The sequence below is a fragment of the Henckelia pumila genome, chromosome 2 (assembly GCF_033568475.1).
Source record: "Henckelia pumila isolate YLH828 chromosome 2, ASM3356847v2, whole genome shotgun sequence".
NCBI classification, from domain to species: domain Eukaryota; kingdom Viridiplantae; phylum Streptophyta; class Magnoliopsida; order Lamiales; family Gesneriaceae; genus Henckelia; species Henckelia pumila.
Window position 1 is genome coordinate 106,600,424 of NC_133121.1, and position 21,622 is coordinate 106,622,045.

At 31.4% G+C, this 21,622-nt stretch overlaps 2 protein-coding genes and 1 pseudogene across 2 annotated transcripts; 2 read left to right on the plus strand and 1 right to left on the minus strand.

The window, feature by feature from the left end:
* Nucleotides 1-4,289: 4,289 nt before the first annotated feature.
* Nucleotides 4,290-7,193, minus strand: LOC140878097 (uncharacterized). Its single transcript, XM_073281703.1, has 3 exons — nucleotides 5,203-7,193; nucleotides 4,679-5,116; nucleotides 4,290-4,619 (listed from the first exon to the last, which is right to left on the minus strand). The coding sequence occupies exons 1-3, from the start codon at nucleotides 5,818-5,820 to the stop codon at nucleotides 4,290-4,292; spliced, it is 1,386 nt and encodes a 461-aa protein (XP_073137804.1). The 5' UTR covers nucleotides 5,821-7,193.
* A 207-nt stretch (nucleotides 7,194-7,400) lies between these two features.
* On the plus strand, nucleotides 7,401-11,423 carry LOC140881415 (CDK5RAP3 protein homolog; annotated as a pseudogene).
* Nucleotides 11,424-19,792: 8,369 nt separating this feature from the next.
* On the plus strand, nucleotides 19,793-21,446 carry LOC140878099 (uncharacterized). Its single transcript, XM_073281704.1, has 3 exons — nucleotides 19,793-19,856; nucleotides 21,016-21,230; nucleotides 21,285-21,446. Exons 1-3 carry the CDS (start codon nucleotides 19,793-19,795, stop codon nucleotides 21,444-21,446), a joined length of 441 nt encoding a protein of 146 aa, XP_073137805.1.
* Nucleotides 21,447-21,622: the final 176 nt, after the last annotated feature.

Below are 21,622 nucleotides of genomic sequence, written 5' to 3' on the forward strand. Positions count from 1 at the left end.
TTCGAAATCATTAATGTTTATATGTGGATTATGCAAAAAAAGAGTAAGGAAAATAGGTCTAAGATATTTTGCATGGACACAACGGTTCAGGTTCGTAGAAATCCAAATATTTTGATATTATTATGATCATGTTTTGCATGGACACAAATATGAGGCTTTGGTTTGTGTGGTTTGTTAGAGGGAAGTCTTTTCTCAGTTGAAGAAAAGAGGCAGTAGATGTAAGTTGCGTAGCGATGATGATTATGCCGCCTTTGTTGCCAGTCTGACAGTTTACACGAGGGGAAGACTTCAAATGTTGAATGAGAAACTATTTAGAAGATGTAAATATATAATTTTCCCTCAGAATGAAAAGTGGCATTGGTTTCTACTTGTTTATAGAACTTCCGACGGTATATTTAGAATTTGGAACTCAATGCGTGACCCAACTGCAAATGGAACTGCCACCGTTTATGTGAGTAAACACTATGACCATTTTACATTGTATATTTGATATTGAGAATCAGTTTTTAAAAAATATAGCTTTTGCAGGCTACGTTTTTGGCTGGATGCATCGGCTCCCAATCAGGTTTTGTTGTGGACAACGAGTCATTGGTGAGAGTAGCGTGTCATGATCAAGGTGACACACTTGAATGCGGCATCTAGACATGCATATGGGTCGAGTGCTTGGCACGTGACACAGATATAATGTGGGAGTATAAAAAAGATGTCACGATGAGTGCTTATCGAGCCCGTGTTGCAGCCTCTATATTAACCGATGCGAATGGATTACTGAAATAGTTATTAGTTGTGTGAATGTTTGATGGTGACAAACATATGCACGTTTTGATGGTGGCATGCATATGCACATTTTGGTTTTGGTTTTGGTTTTATTTTGATGGTGATAGCCATATGCCAATTTCACATTTCAAAATTTTCATTCCATGTAATTGACTAAAAATATTAATGCTTGTAGTATTCCATGTAGTAGTCTGAATGTACGAGTATTTACAAAATCTATTTAGTGCAGGTACATATGACATATTAGGTACAAATGCATGCATAATAGGTAAACTTGATCGTAATAAATTTACGAGGTACAAATGCATGCCTATTGGGTACACTTGATCTCTTTTAAAGGTACAGATCCTTGGAAACTAGGCACACTCAGTAATTTTTGACCGGTTGTAGATAATTTAATTTTTCAAGTACGCATCATGAGCTTACGAGGTACAGATGCATGAATAATAGGTACAATTTAGCTTCAAATTCAGTACACATGAGAGTAAATCGAGAACAACATCGAGTATATATGAATATGAGTCGAACACATTCATGTATATGATATGTTTACATAAGTATGAAACATGTGATCAAATTCTTTGAAATTACTAGAATTCTTTATGGATTGTGCTCTATAGTATGAAATAAGTTTTGAACTTCATTGTAACTAGTACAAGAATGTATATGATATGACTTCATGTAGTGACCACAAATATCCAATGCATGTAATGACATGTTGAAATATGTTTCACATACTTAAATATCTGAGTTTTAGATAGGACAAGGGTGAATAATTTCAAATCCAAAGTATTGAATCTCACAAGTACTCATAATAAATTTACGAGGTACAGATGCATGCACATTGGGTACACTTGATCTCTTATAAAGGTACAGATCCTTTGAAACCAGGCACACTAGGTAATTTTTGACCGGTTGTAGATAATTTAATTTTCCAAGTACGCATCATGAGCCTACGAGGTACAGATGCATGAATAATAGGTACAATTTAGCTTCAAATTCAGTACACATGAGAGTAAATCGAGAACAACATCGAGTATATATGAATATGAGTCGAACACATTAATGTATATGATATGTTTACATAAGTATGAAACATGTGATCAAATTCTTTGAAATTACTAGAATTCTTTATGGATTGTGCTCTATAGTATGAAATAAGTTTTGAACTTCATTGTAACTAGTACAAGAATGTATATGATATGACTTCATGTAGTGACCACAAATATCCAGTGCATGTAATGACATGTTGAAATATGTTTCACATACTTAAATATCTGAGTTTTAGATAGGACAAGGGTGAATAATTTCAAATCCAAAGTATTGAATCTCACAAGTACTCATAATAAATTTACGAGGTACAGATGCATGCCCATTGGGTACACTTGATCTCTTATAAAGGTACAGATCCTTTGAAACCAGGCACACTAGGTAATTTTTGACCGGTTGTAGATAATTTAATTTTCCAAGTACGCATCATGAGCCTACGAGGTACAGATGCATGAATAATAGGTACAATTTAGCTTTAAATTCAGTACACATGAGAGTAAATCGATAACACATAAATGTGTTTAAATATTTGATGAATGTAAATAATTCCATTTCACAAGTACTCATAATAAATTTACGAGGTACAGATGCATGCCCATTGGGTACAATTGATCTCTTATAAAGGTACAGATCCTTTGAAACCAGGCACACTAGGTAATTTTTGACCGGTTGTAGATAATTTAATTTTCCAAGTACGCATCATGAGCCTATGAGGTACAGATGCATGAATAATAGGTACAATTTAGCTTCAAATTCAGTACACATGAGAGTAAATCGAGAATACATAAATGTGTAAATATTTGATGAATGTAAATAATTTCATTTCACAAGTACACATAATAAATTTACGAGGTACACATGCATGCCTATTGGATACACTTCAGCTCTTCTATAGGTACAGATAATGGGAAACCAGACACACTTAGTAATGCATGCCTATTGGGTGCACTTGAGCTCTTCTATAGGTACAGATCATGGGAAACCAAGCACACTCAGTAATGCATGACTATTGAGTACACTTGAGCTCTTCTGTAGGTACATATTGAGGGAAACCAAGCACCTTCAGTACATATTGCTGGACAGCTGTACAACCCATTATTATATTATTATACTGTGGATATTATTGCATAACAGCTGTAGAATCTAGCAGCTTTATCCATCCTTTTTACACATGCATATCTCACCCACTTCAACTCATTGAATGTTGACCAACCAAACTTTAGACGGCCCAATCTTACCACTTCATACATTTTTGCTTCAAGGATTTTCTTTGGTGCTTTCCGAATTCATCCAGGTATGTGTTTCTTCAAATATTTTTGAACATCGTCCTCTCATCTCACAAAGGAATTACGGTTGCAGAATGGAGTACAAGGATGCACCACAGTGCCAATGTGGTTTCGGGAAAATGATTTTAAGACAAGCTGGAACTCGAGCTACCCGACCGGGAAAGTATTATTACATTTGTCCTTGCGATCTTCGACACAAAAATCGATTTTATTGGTGTGATGAATATCACGGTGATATACACGACACCACGACAAATTCCAACAAGAGCACAATAATGAATCCAAGTTATGGTGAATCACCGGATCAACAATCATCATCCACCTCGGCACTTGGTTTAACTGAGCAGCTTGATCACCAACTCCCTAAAAGCAACGACATGATAGGTGTTTACATTGCACGAATATGTTGTTGTTTCGGTTGTTCATGTTTTCTCATTGCAGTTGTTCTCCTTCTAGTTCTTCTCATTGTTCTAATGAGACATTGATGAATGAAACTAATCTTTCATTTTAGTAATAAGTTGGATGTCATATTTGAAAAACTTATTGTTTGTTAGTTGTATACCCAATTTGGGTTCAAGGGTACCTTATATTAGAAATTACTATACCTAATTTAGCTATATTTGTACTTTTTTTTGGTCTCAAATTCAACATGCTATTATACTTTGTAAAAAAAACTATGGTGCTAAAAAACACAGACACACACCATCACATTAATCAACCTAATAATACAGAAAAAAATCAAACACAATAATATCAAAAAATTTCCAGAATACAAATTCGTCTTAATATAACAACACAAAAGTTTGTCCACAAATAAAAAATGTTCTCAGAAATTAAGCCACAAATAAGAGTCCAACTACTTGAGGCTATCAAAGCAAAACACAAGAGTTTTGTTTTGAATCCCTCAAAACAAAACTTCCAGAAAATGTCATCAAAATGAGGCTATCAAAGCAAAACACCACCAATGCTACGACCAGAACGTGTATGCCTCTTCTTTGGTAAATCCACGGATGATTGTACTTCATTCATCCTCATCTTCCTGTGAAAATGTAAACACAGTGTATGTCAATAGTGTGTGTCATATAATCTATGTTAGAAAGCAAAATAACTAAGCAAGCAAGACATATAACTGCACTAAACAGTAAGACTGATTCAAGGAAAAGTATAAAAAAAAACCTATTCTATAGCTTCTTTGCAACTGCGTCTATTATGCCCTCGCTTACGACAACGACCATACTTTGCAACACGTGTTTCAACCTGGGATGGTATCCTCTTAATCTTCCTACGACCTGGTTGACTGCGTACATCAGGAGCATTGATTATAGATCCTTCACCAATACTGTCTTTATTCATGTCAAATGTAGGTATGAGATTAATAATTCCTTTGTACGCTTGACGATACATATCAATGTGAAAATACCGATCACAGAAAGAATATAACGACAAAGAATTCGACTTAATAGCTGCACAAGCATGCTTGCACGGTAACATGTTATCTCCCAAGCTCTACATGAACAACTCCAATTATTCAAATCAACAGCAAATGATTTATCACCATCAACTACCTCAAATTTTGAACCACATGATCTGTGAACTATCAAGTTTCGAGATTCAATATATGTGCTTGTAAGAGTTTTCTCCTTCTTTGGGCTTAATTCTTGAACCATGGCTAAGGTTGTTTCACGACGCTGGTGCATCATGTTCATGATTTGAACACGTATACGATCCACCATACCCACAATTGGAAGATAACGTGCTGGTTTAACCCAATTATTCCAAGATTTAGCCATGTTATTATTCATGACACCCCAACGTTTTCCACGAAACAAAGCATTCGCCCAAATTTCAGGTTCTGAATTTGTAATAAACTTTCTTGCTAGAGGCATGGATTCTGAGATATTGTTAATGTGTTGCATAAACTCCAGATGAGAAGGGGCATATGCAGCCTTTTTAAACACAGAAGACCAATGCTTCTTGTTGTGTAGCGGATAGCTTCGCATAACCTACAATAACAACAAAATTAATGCATTATTAACATTGAAAAAAAAAAACAGACTTCTAGAAATTCATATTGCAAATAATTACTAACCTGCTTCGCAAAATTGTCCACCAAGTGCCTCAAACAATACGCATGGTGACTACCAGGAAATAATAAATTAACAGCCTTGATGATACCAGAATGTCTATCAGAGAAGAAGGTGAAATTTTCGAATCCACTGATATGTTGTGAAAGCAGAACACTTCTCAAATTAATACAAAACCATTCCCAGTTACAATCATTTTCGGCATCCACTACAGAATATGCCAATGTAAAAAGATCATCATTAGCATCCTTTCCCACAGCAACTAGGATGCTACCTTTATACTTGTTTTTGATATGAGTGTCATCCAAAAAAATCATTGGTTTACAACCTGTGGCAAAACCACTGGCACATGCATTGAAACAAATGAATAAACGTTTAAATTTATTAGTTAAAGCATCAATCTCGTACTCTGCCATACTTCCTGGATTTGTTTCTCGAACATTACGACAATACCATCTCAACTTATCATAACAATCCTTTTCAGTACCATAGATATCATGCATCGCTAATTCCTTGCCCTTCCAAACCTTGCGGTACTCTAATTCTACTCCATAATCCCTATGTATATCTTTCAACAATAAAGATGGACGATAAGATGGCTCTGCCCTTAATTTTTCTTTCATCAAATTTGCAACCCAAGTTGCATCAGCTCTTGGATGTCCTCTGCCACATAAATTATCTTCTCCACATGTATGTTGTAAATTGCACTTTCGAATACCAAATAGATTGTCTGCTTTATGTCTAGAAGCATAAATTCTCCATTTGCAATTTACTTAACTACAAACAACATTAATCTTCTTGCTATCATTTTTCTTATAACAAAATGACCGTCGAGTTGCAACAGAATAATTTTTAATATACGTTCGAAATTCTATAGCATCCTTAAATGTCTGCCCTTGCCCGCGAATGCAATGTAACCAAGATTCAAGTGAATTTTGTACGTGGATTTGTTCAACCTCATTATCATTTCTAGATTGTGTGTCATCTTCTTCAGCCCTTACGAATTTAATATTCATAAATTCAGAATTCAACATACTATGACAAATGTATTGCACATATATAAAACTACTACTTCAAACTTAAAAATGTAGAAACAATTTCATACGCATCATCATGATTGAAAAAAGAACTTAAAGATGTACAAATAATTTATTAGCTCAATCATGTTTCATAAAGGACTAACCAACTAATATAGAGTTATAAAATTAATATTTTGAACTAAAATATGTATAAACAATTTCACGTGCAAATTCATGCTTCACATGAATTACAGAAGCAAACCGATTATAAAAAATCAACACTAATAAGGTCATAGGGCAGAATAATGAAGGAAAAAATGTATTTTACCTCTCCATATTGAACCCTCATCGAATCTGATCTTTCAACTCAGCCCTCAATTCGATCATATTCAGCTTCATACACATGTGAAGATGGATCATATTACGGACATCATCGTTATCATTTAAGGTAACGTACATCTTGTGCTGGGAAGCTAGGTATTGTAATGACATAGACAGAGGATTTATTTTTTCATATTTGCTAGATAAGCTCAAAAATATATCCTCCAAACTACATCCACTAAAAATTGAGATGACAAAAAGTTGACCTTTGCACTTACAGGTACCTAAAAATGCAAGGTTGGAAGAAGACCCAACTCCAGATTCTATTCTACCGACAGACAACAAGGCTTTTCTCCAATTAATCAACGATTTTACCTGCTTGAAGCATCTTTGATTTTTCGTAGCATTCAGCCGAGATTGTGTTACAAACCTCGAACTCGACTCCTAAAAAATGAAGATGGCTTCCAGAGTTCCAATTTAGGATTGCTTATCGTCTGCCTTCTTGCCCAATTTTCCAGCGTTCATGAGAATTCTTGCGTGGGGATGCCAAGAAAAATTGGGGATATGGTAAAATGAGTAGAAATCGACGGAAATGAGGTGGCCTGAAAATGGGAAAGTTGATCGAGAAGAAGGTGACGGCGATGAGATTTAGGAGAGGGGAGGGAGTTGGAATAGTGATGTAAATAAAGAGATTGTATAAGGTTTGTATAATGTATTTAGAGAATTTAACTTTTAAATTTTAATGTATTATGTATTTAAGGAGTTTAAAATAAAAAATTAATGAAATAGGTAGTGCAAATTCATTTTTTTTGACGCAGGAACTGTTCACAAACTTTTGTTTGTCCATGGAGATTTTATCACAATTCATCTTTTTTTTTTACATTTGTTAAGAATTATATTTAATTTAATTTTAAAAAGAAATCGCAGATATAACACTTCTTCAATTTAATTTGATGCGGTGAATTATTAATTTTCAACGTTGTGCAAATTAGCTTTTAACTGGTCCGGCGAACGAAGATGCAAAAGCAAGATGAAATTCGGAACCTCCCTATCGACATAGCATTTACTCGTCTCGGAGGTTTGTCACTGAATCTGTTGCTTATCTTTTAGATGATTTTTCGGTTAAATTAGAAAAAAAAATTACCCTTTTGAAGAATGGTTGGTGGATCGGAAGAGAATTCCATTGGATTGGAGGAAGCGAATGGCTGCTTTGAGGGCAAAGATTACGACTGCGTTTTCATCACTCCCCAAAGACGTTGATCCTTTTTTCCTAACCCTCGACCCCCAAGGTTTTTTTTTTTTTAATAAAAAAATTTCTTCCAATCTTTATCTACTCCTCGGTGCTTTATGTGATTTCCGTTGTAAGCATTATGAGTTTTCAGGGATTGGCTACCTGGAGGCCAAGAAAGTGTATGAGATTCTTCTCGAGTCCACTCGAGAGAGCCGTAATATTTTTGGCTGGCTTTCAGGTCCAGCTGTAAGACACACAATTTCATAGCTATGTAAATTTTGTTCTGCTGTCTGTTTGTGCCTTTGAACTTTTTACGTACCAGTTGTGACAAAATGTTTACGAGTTCTACAGGGTGATTGGAAGACAATAGTGCGTTCTTATGAAAAAGATCATATTTTTCTTGCTGAGGCTGCTCAGATAATGGTCCAAAATGTAAACTATGAAATGTAATAACAAATGTAGTCTTTTAGGCGGTATTTCAGCATAGAATTTGCCGCTAATCGCCTTTTATATGCTTTCACTTTTATCATTCAAAATTTGTTTCCATTATTAAGTCCATATCACAAGAAGCAACTCCAAAAGGCCCAACATCAGCTTGCAGAATTAGAGAGGAAGGAAACTGATATAAAAAGAAATGCTGCTCTTTCTGCTGCAAAATACACGGAGGCTTGTCTGGATTTAGGATTGCAGGTATGGCCTACGGTGCTGTCATTTTTTTTTTTTAACTTTCTTTTTCTAGTTTACACACAAGTCTCTAAACATTGCAGGGTATTAATGTGCGATCTGAGTTGGTAGAAAATGCAAACAGTCTCTTCCAAGTATTTTTAGCAGGATCTTAGAAGTACTGAACAATGATTCTGTTTCACTGGCCACTGAATTATACTCAACCTTTGTTAGAGATGCTCATACGGAAAAGGATGTGAGGAAATTGCATATTTATTACCTAAATGATGCTGGAAGCATTTCATTGCAACTGACACTACTTTGCCATATATTTGTTTGTGTGCAGAAGAAACCTGGGTTGGTGTTAACAAACTTGCAGCATGTTCGTGAAAATCCTCCTTCCCTTCATGTTTCTGCGAGTCCTGAAGTTATTGCTTCTTTCTATGCTCAAGCATTCCATCACAAGCCTGCGGTTATAGCTGGCTCAGCGGACATTTTGTCTGACAGCATTGACTGGGATATTACTTTAGAGAGCTCTCAGATTGATTGGGATATCGGTACTGTGGAAGAGATAGAAGATAATGGCAATGGATTAGGTCCTTATGAAATTGTTAATGCCAGTGATATTTCACCAAATTCTCAGGTTACACCAAATGCAGATAGCTCTGGGGCTCCAGATGTCTCTGTGGAAGAGATGTCTTGGGATGTCAGTGCTGAAAATTCGCAATTTGGTGGAGCCACAGAACCAAATGTCTCCATGGAGTCTGGTACAAGACATCACCACCATAAAACAGAAGAACCTGGAAATAACCATGAAAGGAGTCTGCTCATGGAAACAGAATATAGGAATAAGATTCTCGATGACTTATTTGAGGTATCTATGGACACACTGAATTGATTATCTCATTGAACCATGACATTGTTATGAATCTTGCTGACTGGCTTTCTGTGCGGATTTTTGTTTACTTTTTTTGAGAACGAGAAAACTTCTCACATGATCTTAACCTGTTATTTATGTTTGTTCGCTGATCTTTTTTTTTACTTATCTTTCATTTGTCATTTGCATTACCAACATCAGGCCAAAGCATTTCTGAACCAGCGGTTTCTTGAATTGACGAATGAAGAAACATTATCCTTGCAACACCAAGTTCAGTCAGTAGCTCCCTTTGTGCTGCAGCAATGCACCTCTCACTCAATCCAAGCAATTGTCAATGATGTCTCCTCGGCCATTACATTATTAACAAATAGGAAAACTCGGGACCTGATCATGATACTCAATTCTAAAAGGTTTTCTTAACTATCTGCAGTGATTATCTCTCTTCCTTATCCAATGTATTTTTCTTCCTGTGAGCACTTAGTAACTTTTTCGCTGTCTTGAGATGTTCGTTGCATCAAACACTATAGCTCATCCTCTTTAACCAAATTGATATGAACCAAATCGTACTGGAGTGGTTAAAATTCTTCATTTGGAATCTGCTAGGTATCATGGCTAATATAGATAGCCTCGAAATCCTTGCATAGGAACTCCTGTTTTGCTTTTGGTTTACTGATTCATTCTTTACATATTTATCTACTCATGTTATTAATTGATTCATTATTAATTCATCTAAAACCACAGATTGTTGGATCGTCTGGTTAGCACGGTGGAGGAAAAGAAGCAGCACGAGATTAAGTTAAAGAGAGCATTAGAAGATCTTTACATTAAACGGATGGAGCTTCAGAATTCATTATCTTCGTTATGGCCGAAGCAGGTTAGCCAATCTATTTTGGAACTTAAGAAAAAGCTGCATTTTCAATCAGCTGATATGATGTTAAATTATTGCATGCTTTCTGATACGGATAATTTTTGCCAAGAAGGAATTGCGTAGATGAAGCTGAAAATAAACTGATCCACTTAGAAATTTAGTCGTTCAGCCAAGGATTCAATTTTTTTACAAGAAGAAAGGCACTCCCCCTTTCCCTAGCTTAGCTCCAGCTAGTGAAGCATTATGGTTGAAATATGCTGTAGGAGTAGTTACTAGCCTCCCTCAAGCCACTCAAAGATGCACCCAGAAAATCCTGGGGCTGTTTCTTTTTATTGTCTTTCTCATTGCTCGCTGTTTTAGTATTCGAGAAGGAAAGTTCACCCTCTAACTTCTCTACTTGCTTTACATCTGCTTGAAGTTTGTATGACTGGCGCTACCAGATGCCTTTGAAGAATTGTTGTTGTGCCCCAAAATTCTCTCTAGCAAAAAACTCCTTCTCGAACGTGTGTGGTTCTTCGACATTAGACCATAGATGGCATAATTTGAAGAATTTTTGTTGTGCACCAAGAATATTAATATTAGTGAAACACTCAGCCAAGGATTAAATCCTTTTACAAGAAGAAAGACATTGCCCCTCTAACCAACTCTGGTGTAATTTATATTCATTTTCCCTTTATCCGAGAAACTTCTAGACTCAATATATATGAACCGATGACAATATCACTCTCAAAATTATTCAGGCCTAATCTACATAAGTCTCTTAACATTATCCTTTGTATTCTCCATCTTCGACTCTTGATATTGGACCTTGGCTCCGTGTTAGAAGCATTCAGATATTCACGACATATAGTTTCTTAGTTTTCTTTTACTATTAGCAGACTATGTTATATGAAGCGAGAGAGAATACATTTTTATATTTGTATGTATCTTCGGTGTCGTTTACAACGCTTTTTGACCTCAAATATAGCATTTTACTCTCTTTGGTTGCAGGAAGCAGCCCTTGTGAAAAGCAGGGAGTTGAAGAAACTTTGCGAGAGTACCCTTTCAAAATTTTTTGATGAAAGGACTGTCAATATCATTGGAGAGATCAATACATTGTTAAGCAGTGTAGTTTAAACATATAAAATTCGTGTGGAATGTGAAAATTTACTTCTGAAACCTTTGAAACAGACTCGATTGCTGTTGCTCAACATAGTGACCATCTATACGCTTATCGAAGTGGTAGAAAGAAACTTATTTCGGTTTGATGTCTTAAACGTAACTGCAGTAGATATTAATAGTTTGACAAGACGAGTTCTGAGAACATGTGGACACACGTTAGAGCTTGCATTACAACAAAAATGGGAAGAATTTGAGAGATGTATGAAAATTACATAACAAATATTATGTACGGGTAAAAAAGAAATTAAATAGTTATTGGTTTCACATCGACAAACCACTTCAGTTATACTTAAATAAATTTGAGTGTAAAATTCAGATTTAGGATTTCCGCCATTTCACATTATCTTATTTGTAATTTTATGCATATCTTGGATTATAATGGCAAAAGTGGTTTTGTGTCCCTAGCCCACTTATATTCTGCATGAGTTGAGACGATTTCAATTCCGCCTGGATCATATATTTATTTCATTTTCATTTTCATTTTCATATCTGAATGCCGGCATTTGACGTTTTCTAAATTCTAATTATAAGAATAAAAAAATAAAAAAAAATTGAATGTGTTGAAATGGTCTAGCTAGGCAGCAGTCCTAGGCCACATGGCATCATTAAAAGAAATAATCATTGGGCACACGAACATGGTGTGAGATGCATGCATGCATGCATCAATATATCACAGCTTTTCTGACCTCCGATCCGATCCACGTGCTCGATCGTCTTGTATTAATAACTGAATTGAACTAATTAAAATTCAACAAATACTACCCTCCATCGTCATTTACTATATATATATATATAACTTAACGCAACGCTTTCATGAATTTGATTGATGATTTAACGTACACATGCATTCAAATTCAAGTTAATCTAGCTAGCTAGCTAGTCTTTTACATATATCCCATCCATGCATGGGAGACTGAATTTATAAGAATCCATATGATTTTGTGAAGAATATATCAGAGATTTGGGGGACCACTCATCATGTTGTCACACAAACAAACACACCACAACACAAAAGTGCTTAGTTTTTTTTTTTTTTTTTTTTCTATATAATTTCTTTGTTATAAATAAATTTCCAGTTGTTGTCTCATCATATACAGATAAATGAAAGCCTTTTGTGAATTATATATATTCCACTTGGCGAAAAACAAAAACAACCACCTCTGTATATATAACACAACAAACTATTCCATATATCCATCTTCTTCACACACAAGCATATATAAGTACTAGTAAGTAGCACGTGCCATGCACGTGAACGACGTATTAATTTATTAAATATAATATAAAATAAATTTAAATTTATTTATATTTATAATAAAAATTAAATTTTCAATAATTAACTTTTCAAATAATCTATAATTGTTTGATTTTTTTTAGATGTATTAAATTTCTAATAGTTATAAATTTCTTATAATTGAGTCTTAAATATTATTTCTCTAATGACATTTTTTTTTTACTTTTGTTCACAATTTTATACATAGAATATATTAAATATATAAATGAGATGAACATAATTTTTTTCTTGTCAAACATATATTCACTTTTATATATCATTTTTTAAAGATTTTCTAAGAATTATGAAGATGTCCATTTTTTTACCAACTAAAAATTAAACATATCACGTGCAAATAGATGATAAAAATGCTAAAATATGAATTTAGGGTACTGATTAATGACATAATTAATATCACAATTACATCTAAATAATTTGACTTACAATATTGCTCTAATTTTTATCATCTAACTTCAAAAAATAATTAATTTTATTTTTCAATTGTTAATCAAATCAATATAGTATATTAGCAAGTTATAAATGCATAAATTAAACCACATTTTTTTTTTATTTTTATGCCCCAAGTACCTAACTAATATCTCAATTTTACATTTATATCCCAAACTATTTTCAATCCAATAAAAATAACAAAAATATAATCATAAAATTACTAAATTATTTAACTTCTAATTTTTATTATTTCAACTGTATTTTAACTCTCTTTCAATAAATTTTTCTATAATTAATTGTTAAAGTATAAAAATACATTTCGCAAAAAATAAATCCTAAATAAATAACCAAATAAACTTCTAATTCTAATTATTTAATTCAAAATAAAATCCTATAGCACTATTAAAATAAGTTTTTATCATTTATTTAATATTCCTTATAAGTAAATGAAATTATTTTTTTTCATTTTTGAAAAAGTCTAAATTTTAAATTTGTGTCTCTTGGCTTCCCGTCACTATTTTAAATACTAAAGAAATAAACAAATAAAATTCAAATTCCAATTATTTAATACAAAATAAAATCATATAGCACTTAAGTGTTTGTAATTTATTTAATAGTTTTCATAGGTAAATGAAATAATTTTTTTATTTTTGAAAAAAATTAAACTTTAAAAGTTGTGTTTTTTGGCTTCGCGTCTCTATTTTTCTTGAAATATTATAGTAGTACTATAAATGAAATTGAAATGCAAATACATATGTAACAATTTTTTTAATTTTATAAACTATTTAAAAGATGAAATTGTTGATATTTATTTTTTAGGCTCTTAAAATTCATATTTGTTTTAAGGGATAAACCAAAATTAAATGAATGTAAACAATGTGCAAATATTTAGTTAATATGCAATTAACGAATCCATTAACTGCAATTCAATTAAAGCCATTAATTCATATATTATTATTATTATTATTATTATTATTATTATTATTATTATTATTATTATATATATATATATATATATATAATCGAAATATATATTTACTTTTATACCCTAATTAAAATTTGACTTTTACTTTCATATCTCTACATATTTTTATGTGATCTTACATAAAGTGTAGAATAAAGTACAAAATTATTTTTTCACAATTGTAAAACTATACCCTTTTTATTCACACTTTTAAAAAAGTAATAGATAATTAAAATTTGACTTTTACTTTCTTATCTCTACATATTTTTATATGATCTTACATAAAGTGTAAAATAAAAGTACAAAATTGTTATTTCACAATTGTAAAACTATACCATTTTATTCACACTTTTAAAAAAGTAAAAGATGATAGATAATAGATAATGGGTAATAGATATTTATTTTTTAGGCTCTAAAATTCAGATTTGTTTTAAGGGATAAACCAAATTAAATTAATGTAAACAATATATATATATATATATATATATATATATTTATTGATAATTGGTTTTAATATTAAAATATCATTTCTTCTAAATATGTTTTATATTTATTGTTATTATTATTTAAAAATGGAATTTTTTATATTTTTTTAGCATTTAATAATTTAAAAATAACATTGTATATATAATTAATGATTGACACGTCAGCTGTTGCTATGTAGGTGTTCATGGTGGTTGCCCATTATATCAAAAATCCTTAATTCATATTTTAATTAATTACTCATATAATTGATCTAATACTTCATTCACACAATCAAAAAATATTGTTATATATAATTGATTTAATATTGCATGCACACGATCAAAAATATTTTTACTAGTTTCAATTTTATCCCAATTTCAACTTGTCAGTTACATATGTTGGCTTTCATTTAATTTTCAATTAATAAATAATCAATTTTATTTTTTAATTGTTAATCAAATCAATGTAGTATATAAGTAAGTCACAAAAATGCATAAACCACATTGTTTTCCTTCCTTTTATGTCCCAACTAATATCTCACATTTACATTTATATCTCAAACTATCTTCAATCTAGTAAAAAAATAACAAAAATATAATCATGAAATTAATAAATATTTAACTTCTAATTTTAATCATTTCATACGTGTTTTAACTCTCTTTCAATAAATTCTTTTATAATGAATTGTTAAAGTATAAAAATACATTTTTCAAAAAATAAATCCTAAAGAAATAACCAAATAAAATTCTTATTCTAATTATTTAATTCAAAATAAAATCCTCTAGCAGTATTAAAATCACATTTTTTTCTTTCTTTTATGCCCCAATTACTAATATCTCACATTTACATTTATATCTCAAACTATCTTCAATCCAGTAAAAAATAACAAAAATATAATCATGAAATTACTAAATATTTAACTTTTAATTTTAATCATTTCATACGTGTTTTAACTCTCTTTCAATAAATTCTTTTATAATGAATTGTTAAAGTATAAAAATACATTTTTCAAAAAATAAATCCTAAAGAAATAACCAAATAAAATTCTTATTCTAATTATTTAATTCAAAATAAAATCCTATAGCAGTATTAAAATAAGTTTTTATCCTTGTCAAAAAAAAAAGTTTTTATCATTTATTTAATAGTCCTCATAAGTAAATGAAATATTTTTTTTTTATTTTTGAAAAAGTCTAAACTTTAAAATTGTGTCTCTTGGTATTAAAATAAGAATTTTATTTGGTTATTTCTTTAGGATTTTTTTTTTTCAAAAAAATTTATTTTTGAATTTTTTATGTGAAAATAAATTAAAATATAATGTTGTATTCAGTGATTCAAAAAAAATAAATGCACCACTTTAATAAATAAGCAACACATTGATTCTTCACAATTTTAATATCCCAAATTTGACCATAATAATTTACACCATTTTTTCACACAATGCCCATGCAATTAATACACATAATTCATAGTTTTTTGGGTAATATAGTAAATACACAATGAAAAAACTTTGTTTACCATTCATCCAACCCAATAAATCAATTAAAAACCTCAAATATATTAATCCAACCCAATAAAACAAACTCCAAGAACAAAGATCCAATAAAAATAAGACAGAAACCCAATAAAAATAAGAGGCAATAAAAGAAACAAACTCAATATTAAGACCCAATTAAACCCATTAATGATGTAGGATGAGAGATGAATTATTTTGCTTCCTCAAATGCCCTTATAATGTATTGTTAAAGTATAAAAATACGTTTTTCAAAAAATAAATCCTAAAAAAATAACCAAATAAAATTCTTATTCTAATTATTTAATTAAAAATAAAATTCTATAGCAGTATTAAAATCACATTTTTTTTTCTTCCTTTTATGCCCCAATTACTAATATCTCACATTTACATTTATATCTCAAACTATCTTCAATCCAGTAAAAAATAACAAAAATATAATCATGAAATTAATAAATATTTAACTTCTAATTTTAATCCACATATTTGCACAAGAGATCATCAAGACAGATGCCACAAACTTCAGGGAGCTGGTCCAAATGTTAACAGGAAAACCCCCCGCATCCGATATATATTGAGGAAACGAAGACATCAAAGCTGCCTAATGCAATGAGAATGAATATGACAGAGATCAGGCTAAAGGGGGAACAAGAGATCATCTGGACAGCTGCATATTCAGGGTGTGGTTTCTTAGGTGATTTCGCCGACTTTGATGGAATTTTCATGCAAGACTTAATTCATCAAACTTCGTTCTTGGAAACTACTACCGTGGATTAATTCGTCCAACTACGCTAATTAGTATTCCATCTCAGATTAATTAGCTAAATATATAATATTGGTTGCACTAGTATTAGTACTATATATATATATATATATTGTTACAAGTTATATTCAATTTGCTTGCTGACTTGGGGGCAGAAGAATTTAATTCTTTTACGTAGTAGCTATCTCTTACCCTTCTATGTTTTCAGCTTCAACTAGAGGTAGGTAGCACCCCCTGATCCCCCTAGCTATTGTACGTTGTGGATGATGCCATGCACTGATTTAATTCTGAAATTTGATTTTGTTTTATCTTTATAAAAATTAATTTCATGTGGCTTATTCAATTTTATTTTATTTTGTTTTTTTTAAAAAAATAAGAAATGGTTACACCAGATAAACATTAAACTAATGTTTTTTTTAAATTTTTTTTATCAAATTCAATTTATTCTAAATTTTTTAAAGATCATTTTCCCCCTATAATTTGGTTAATTCCAACCAACAAAAAATAACCGATTCTATTTTTTTTAATTCAATTTTTTTATGAAAATATACCAACAAAAACCAAAACTATTAAACAAATTAGTCATTTTATATGATTTTATCTTTTTTTAGTCATTAGATGTTTTCTTATTTACCAAATGACACTCATTTTATTACATTTGATTTTTTTTATTTACCAAAATTTCATTGATATATCTATTGAGTTTCGAACTGTACTAACGCGCCATGGAATACTAGTTGAAAATTAAGTTAGATATAATGATAATTTCAAATCAAGATTGAAAAATTAATTTAAATTAAGTTAGTTAATCTCTACCATATAAACAACCAAAAATCCAATTGATAAAATGCATACATCTGTAAAAATTGTCCCAGGCCTGCCAAAAACCAAAAAAATTGTTCCGACATTACTTCAGATAACTTCAATCACTGCAATGACCCAAGAACTCATATTCAAGAAATCAGACCCCGTCAGACAAAGGGTCACACAAGGCTCAAATTTTTCTAAGGAATAGCCAGGCTCCATAACAATGAATACACATGTTTTGGCACCTGACAAGTGCATACCATTTCTAGCAGTTCAAATAGTTGGTGTACTCTTTTCATTACAATGAGGACCGAATCTTTCTCAAGGGTTTGATCCGTGAAACAAAAAGAATATGTACGTGATGTAGTGGATGTGATTGTGCCAGAAACCATTGTGTTTACATAATAAAAAATTGGCATTGCCCCTAAGGCGGTGCTCAAGTAATTGGTGGAGTAGGTGAGCGTTTGACCAGAAGTCAGAAGTTCGATTATCCTGCTAATATCTTTTTGGACTAGCCTGTCACGCAAGCTTGTCCAGTGTGATTTACCTGACTAACGAAGTTTGCAGACTATTGCGTTAGTTCGAGAATTAACCCAGAGCGCACCGAAAGATAGCGACTACGGGTGGGATAAAAGAAAAAGAAAATAGGCATCAGTAGCTTGTTAATTAAATTGATGTTAGAACATTTTTCGTTATGCAATAATACTCAACCTGGCTCCTTCTGACAAAGGACTAATTGTTACCAAAATTTTTCTCCACACAGTTGGGTTCAAAATCGGATTTCTCGATAAAGCATAAAACTTAGGCCGCTGCAACATTCTGAATGAATTTTAAACAACCAAGACCAGTGCTTTTTCCCTCAACTTCAGTCAGGGAACATGGTTCAAAAAACAGAGTAGAGATGCATGCTAAAAAGGATCTTAATGCCCAACGATCTGTCGATAGAAGAAGTAACACGACATCCAGTTGCACACTTCTAGCTAATAATTGCTAAATAGATATTACCTCTTGTTAATAATGCCATAGTGAAACCCCATTCTTCCAACTTTTCTATCTTCAACATACTACAACGACATAAGGAAAGGATATTTTAGAATTATTAACTTATAAAAGACTATATTGAATAAGCTTTATTAAGGAAAGGATATCCGTCGTACTTTTCTATATATTTTTTATGTAAGAAAATATGGCACATAATTAAAACGAGATATATACGATGACGGAAGCGGTGACGACCGATGCCGCCATACTTGAACACTGTGCATATGGGGTTTCATATTCAGAAAAGTGAGACACGCAACGCACACTTATTTTGAATCTCGTGCTCACGAACACTCATTGATGGTATGAGAATTTGCCTATAAATACCGAGGCTCTTGAGGTCCCTAAACACACAACTCATAACAACACAAATACACCATCTGCGACAGAGTTGGAGTGTTTAGAAGGCTTCAACTGGAGAGGAAAACAACACACTTACAAATTATTCGATGGCAGGAGGTAACGCCCGATATTGCTTCCGCATATTGCTTATCATGTTCATATATTGTATAAACATGATTATTTAGAAAACTCTAACATTTGGTATCAGAGCCATGATACCTCTGCCTTGAATATTTGTTCTTGATTTTGCTCGATTCTTCGTACGGTGAAACTTCAGAAAATTGATTCTTAAATTTTGATATGCAAATATTTTTGAAGCATGTATTGAGAATCGAAAAGTGGACAGAAAATTTTGTTAAACTCAAGAAAATATTTTTTCTAAAATTTTTCTGTTGGAGGATATTTCGGAGGAAGAACACGAAACTTTCTGTAAATTGTGAAATGAAGAAGACGATGTATTGATTACTTCATATTATAATTCTGAATGATGGATGAAGTGTCCGATTAATTATGGAATTGCATTCAATTCTTCTGAAGCCATCGGTCATGTTGTCTACAATTGAATTATTAATTTTATGTAGACAAGTAGGCAATTTATTATTATTATTATTTTTTTAATAATAAGAATTTGATAATAAATTTCCAGATATTATTACTGATAAGACTCAATTACAAAGATTTTTAGGTAGTTTAAATTATATATCTGCATATATTAAGAATTTAGCCAATGATACTGCTATCTTATATGATAGACTTAAGAAAAATCCTTCCCCTTGGACTGATCAGCATACCAATTCTGTCAAGAAAATTAAAGAAAAAATTAAACATATTCCTTGCTTAATGATTTCTAATCCTAGTTGGGAGAAAATTGTTGAAACAGATGCTTCTGATATAGGCTTTGGAGGTATTTTAAAACAATTAAAACCCCAAAGTAAAGAAGAATATCTTGTTAGATTTCATTCAGGAAAGTGGAATTCTGCTTATTATTATTATTTTTTTAATAATAATAATGATTGATTGCATATATATACATAATCGGTTCAATTATGTGTATATATATATATATATATATATATATATATATATTATATAAATTTGAAAATAAATTTCAAATTTGAAGTTTAATAAATTGAGAGTTAGCTCTCATTTTCAAGTTATGGTATTTCCAATACATGTTTGAATTTAATTGTGCATGTTATATGTTATGTCAAATATTATGGATATTTATTTGATTAACATGCAAAATTAATATTATGTTTGGCATTTATATTTTGAATTTTTAAATGCAATTATATTGGAAAATATTGGTTATATTCACATTATGTTTATATTAAATTATTATTATGATATTTATGATTTATATGAACAATTCATGTTAAAAATGTGAATAAAATTTTTGATAAAAAAAAATTGGCATAAAGATTCACATTATGGTGTTGAATAATAATTATGAGATAACATTATAAAATATGATCTAAGGGAGTTCTTCACAGGCCGGTTTAAACTGTCTTGACTTGCGACTGGTCTCCCTGATGAACGTTGCTCTGTCTAGAAAATAGGTTTTTAAAGAGGCCTCGCCCTACCTATCAACAGGGAGTATTGTTAGAAAGTGTCGATTATGTTACTAAGTAATTATTATTATAAAACATTAAGTGAAGCCAAAATTTTTGTCCGGTGAACTGTATAATTTTAAATAATTAAGGTTTAGTCTCAGCACCCTTAATTATGCAAAATTATGCATTAAGTTGATTTGGATCACATAATGGACATAAATTGTAATTAATTGCATAAATATGATGAATTTTACCCCACAGGGATATTTATTATATTTATGTGATTAATTAGAATAAAATATCAAAATTATATTTTTCTTAATTTACCCACATGAATTAAGGAAAATTATTTTTGATAGTTTTATTATAAAGTTACAGAAAATTCTAATTGAATTAAAACTTTAGCCCACAGACAAGTTTTATGTCACTAGATTTTTATGACATGTTTTTTTTAAACATGAAATTTACCTCAAAATTTTTAAGTTAATAAGCATATATATTTTTATGCAGTTATGAAACCTGTGAGTTTTTCTGATATGAAATGTGATATTCCCGAACTAAAGGGCGATAATTATAAAATATGGAAAGAAAGAATTATTCTTCAATTAGGGTGGATGGATATTGATTATGCTATTCGAAAAGACGAACCACCTGCTATTACTGAAAACAACATTCCGGATGATGTTGATCTTTATGAAAAGTGGGAGCGATCTAATCGATTCTGCGTAATGTTCATAAAGACCTAGATCTCTGCTGGTATGCGTGGTTCTGTTGATCAGCATAATAATGTTAAAGATTTACTGAAGGCTATTGATGAACAGTTCCAGTCTTCAGATAAGGCACTTGTCAGCACCCTAATTATGGAATTCTCTTCATTAAGACTCACCAATGTGAGAGGTGTGCGCGAGCACATCATGAAAATGCGAGATATAGCGGCTTGACTTAAGACACTTGAGGTGGATATATCTGAAACTTTTTTGGTGCATTACATTCTGAATACCCTTCCACAACAATACGGTCCTTTTAAAATTTCGTATAACACACATAAAGATAAATGGTCAATTAATGAACTTATAACCATGTGTGTTCAAGAAGAAGGGAGGTTGTTAATGGAATC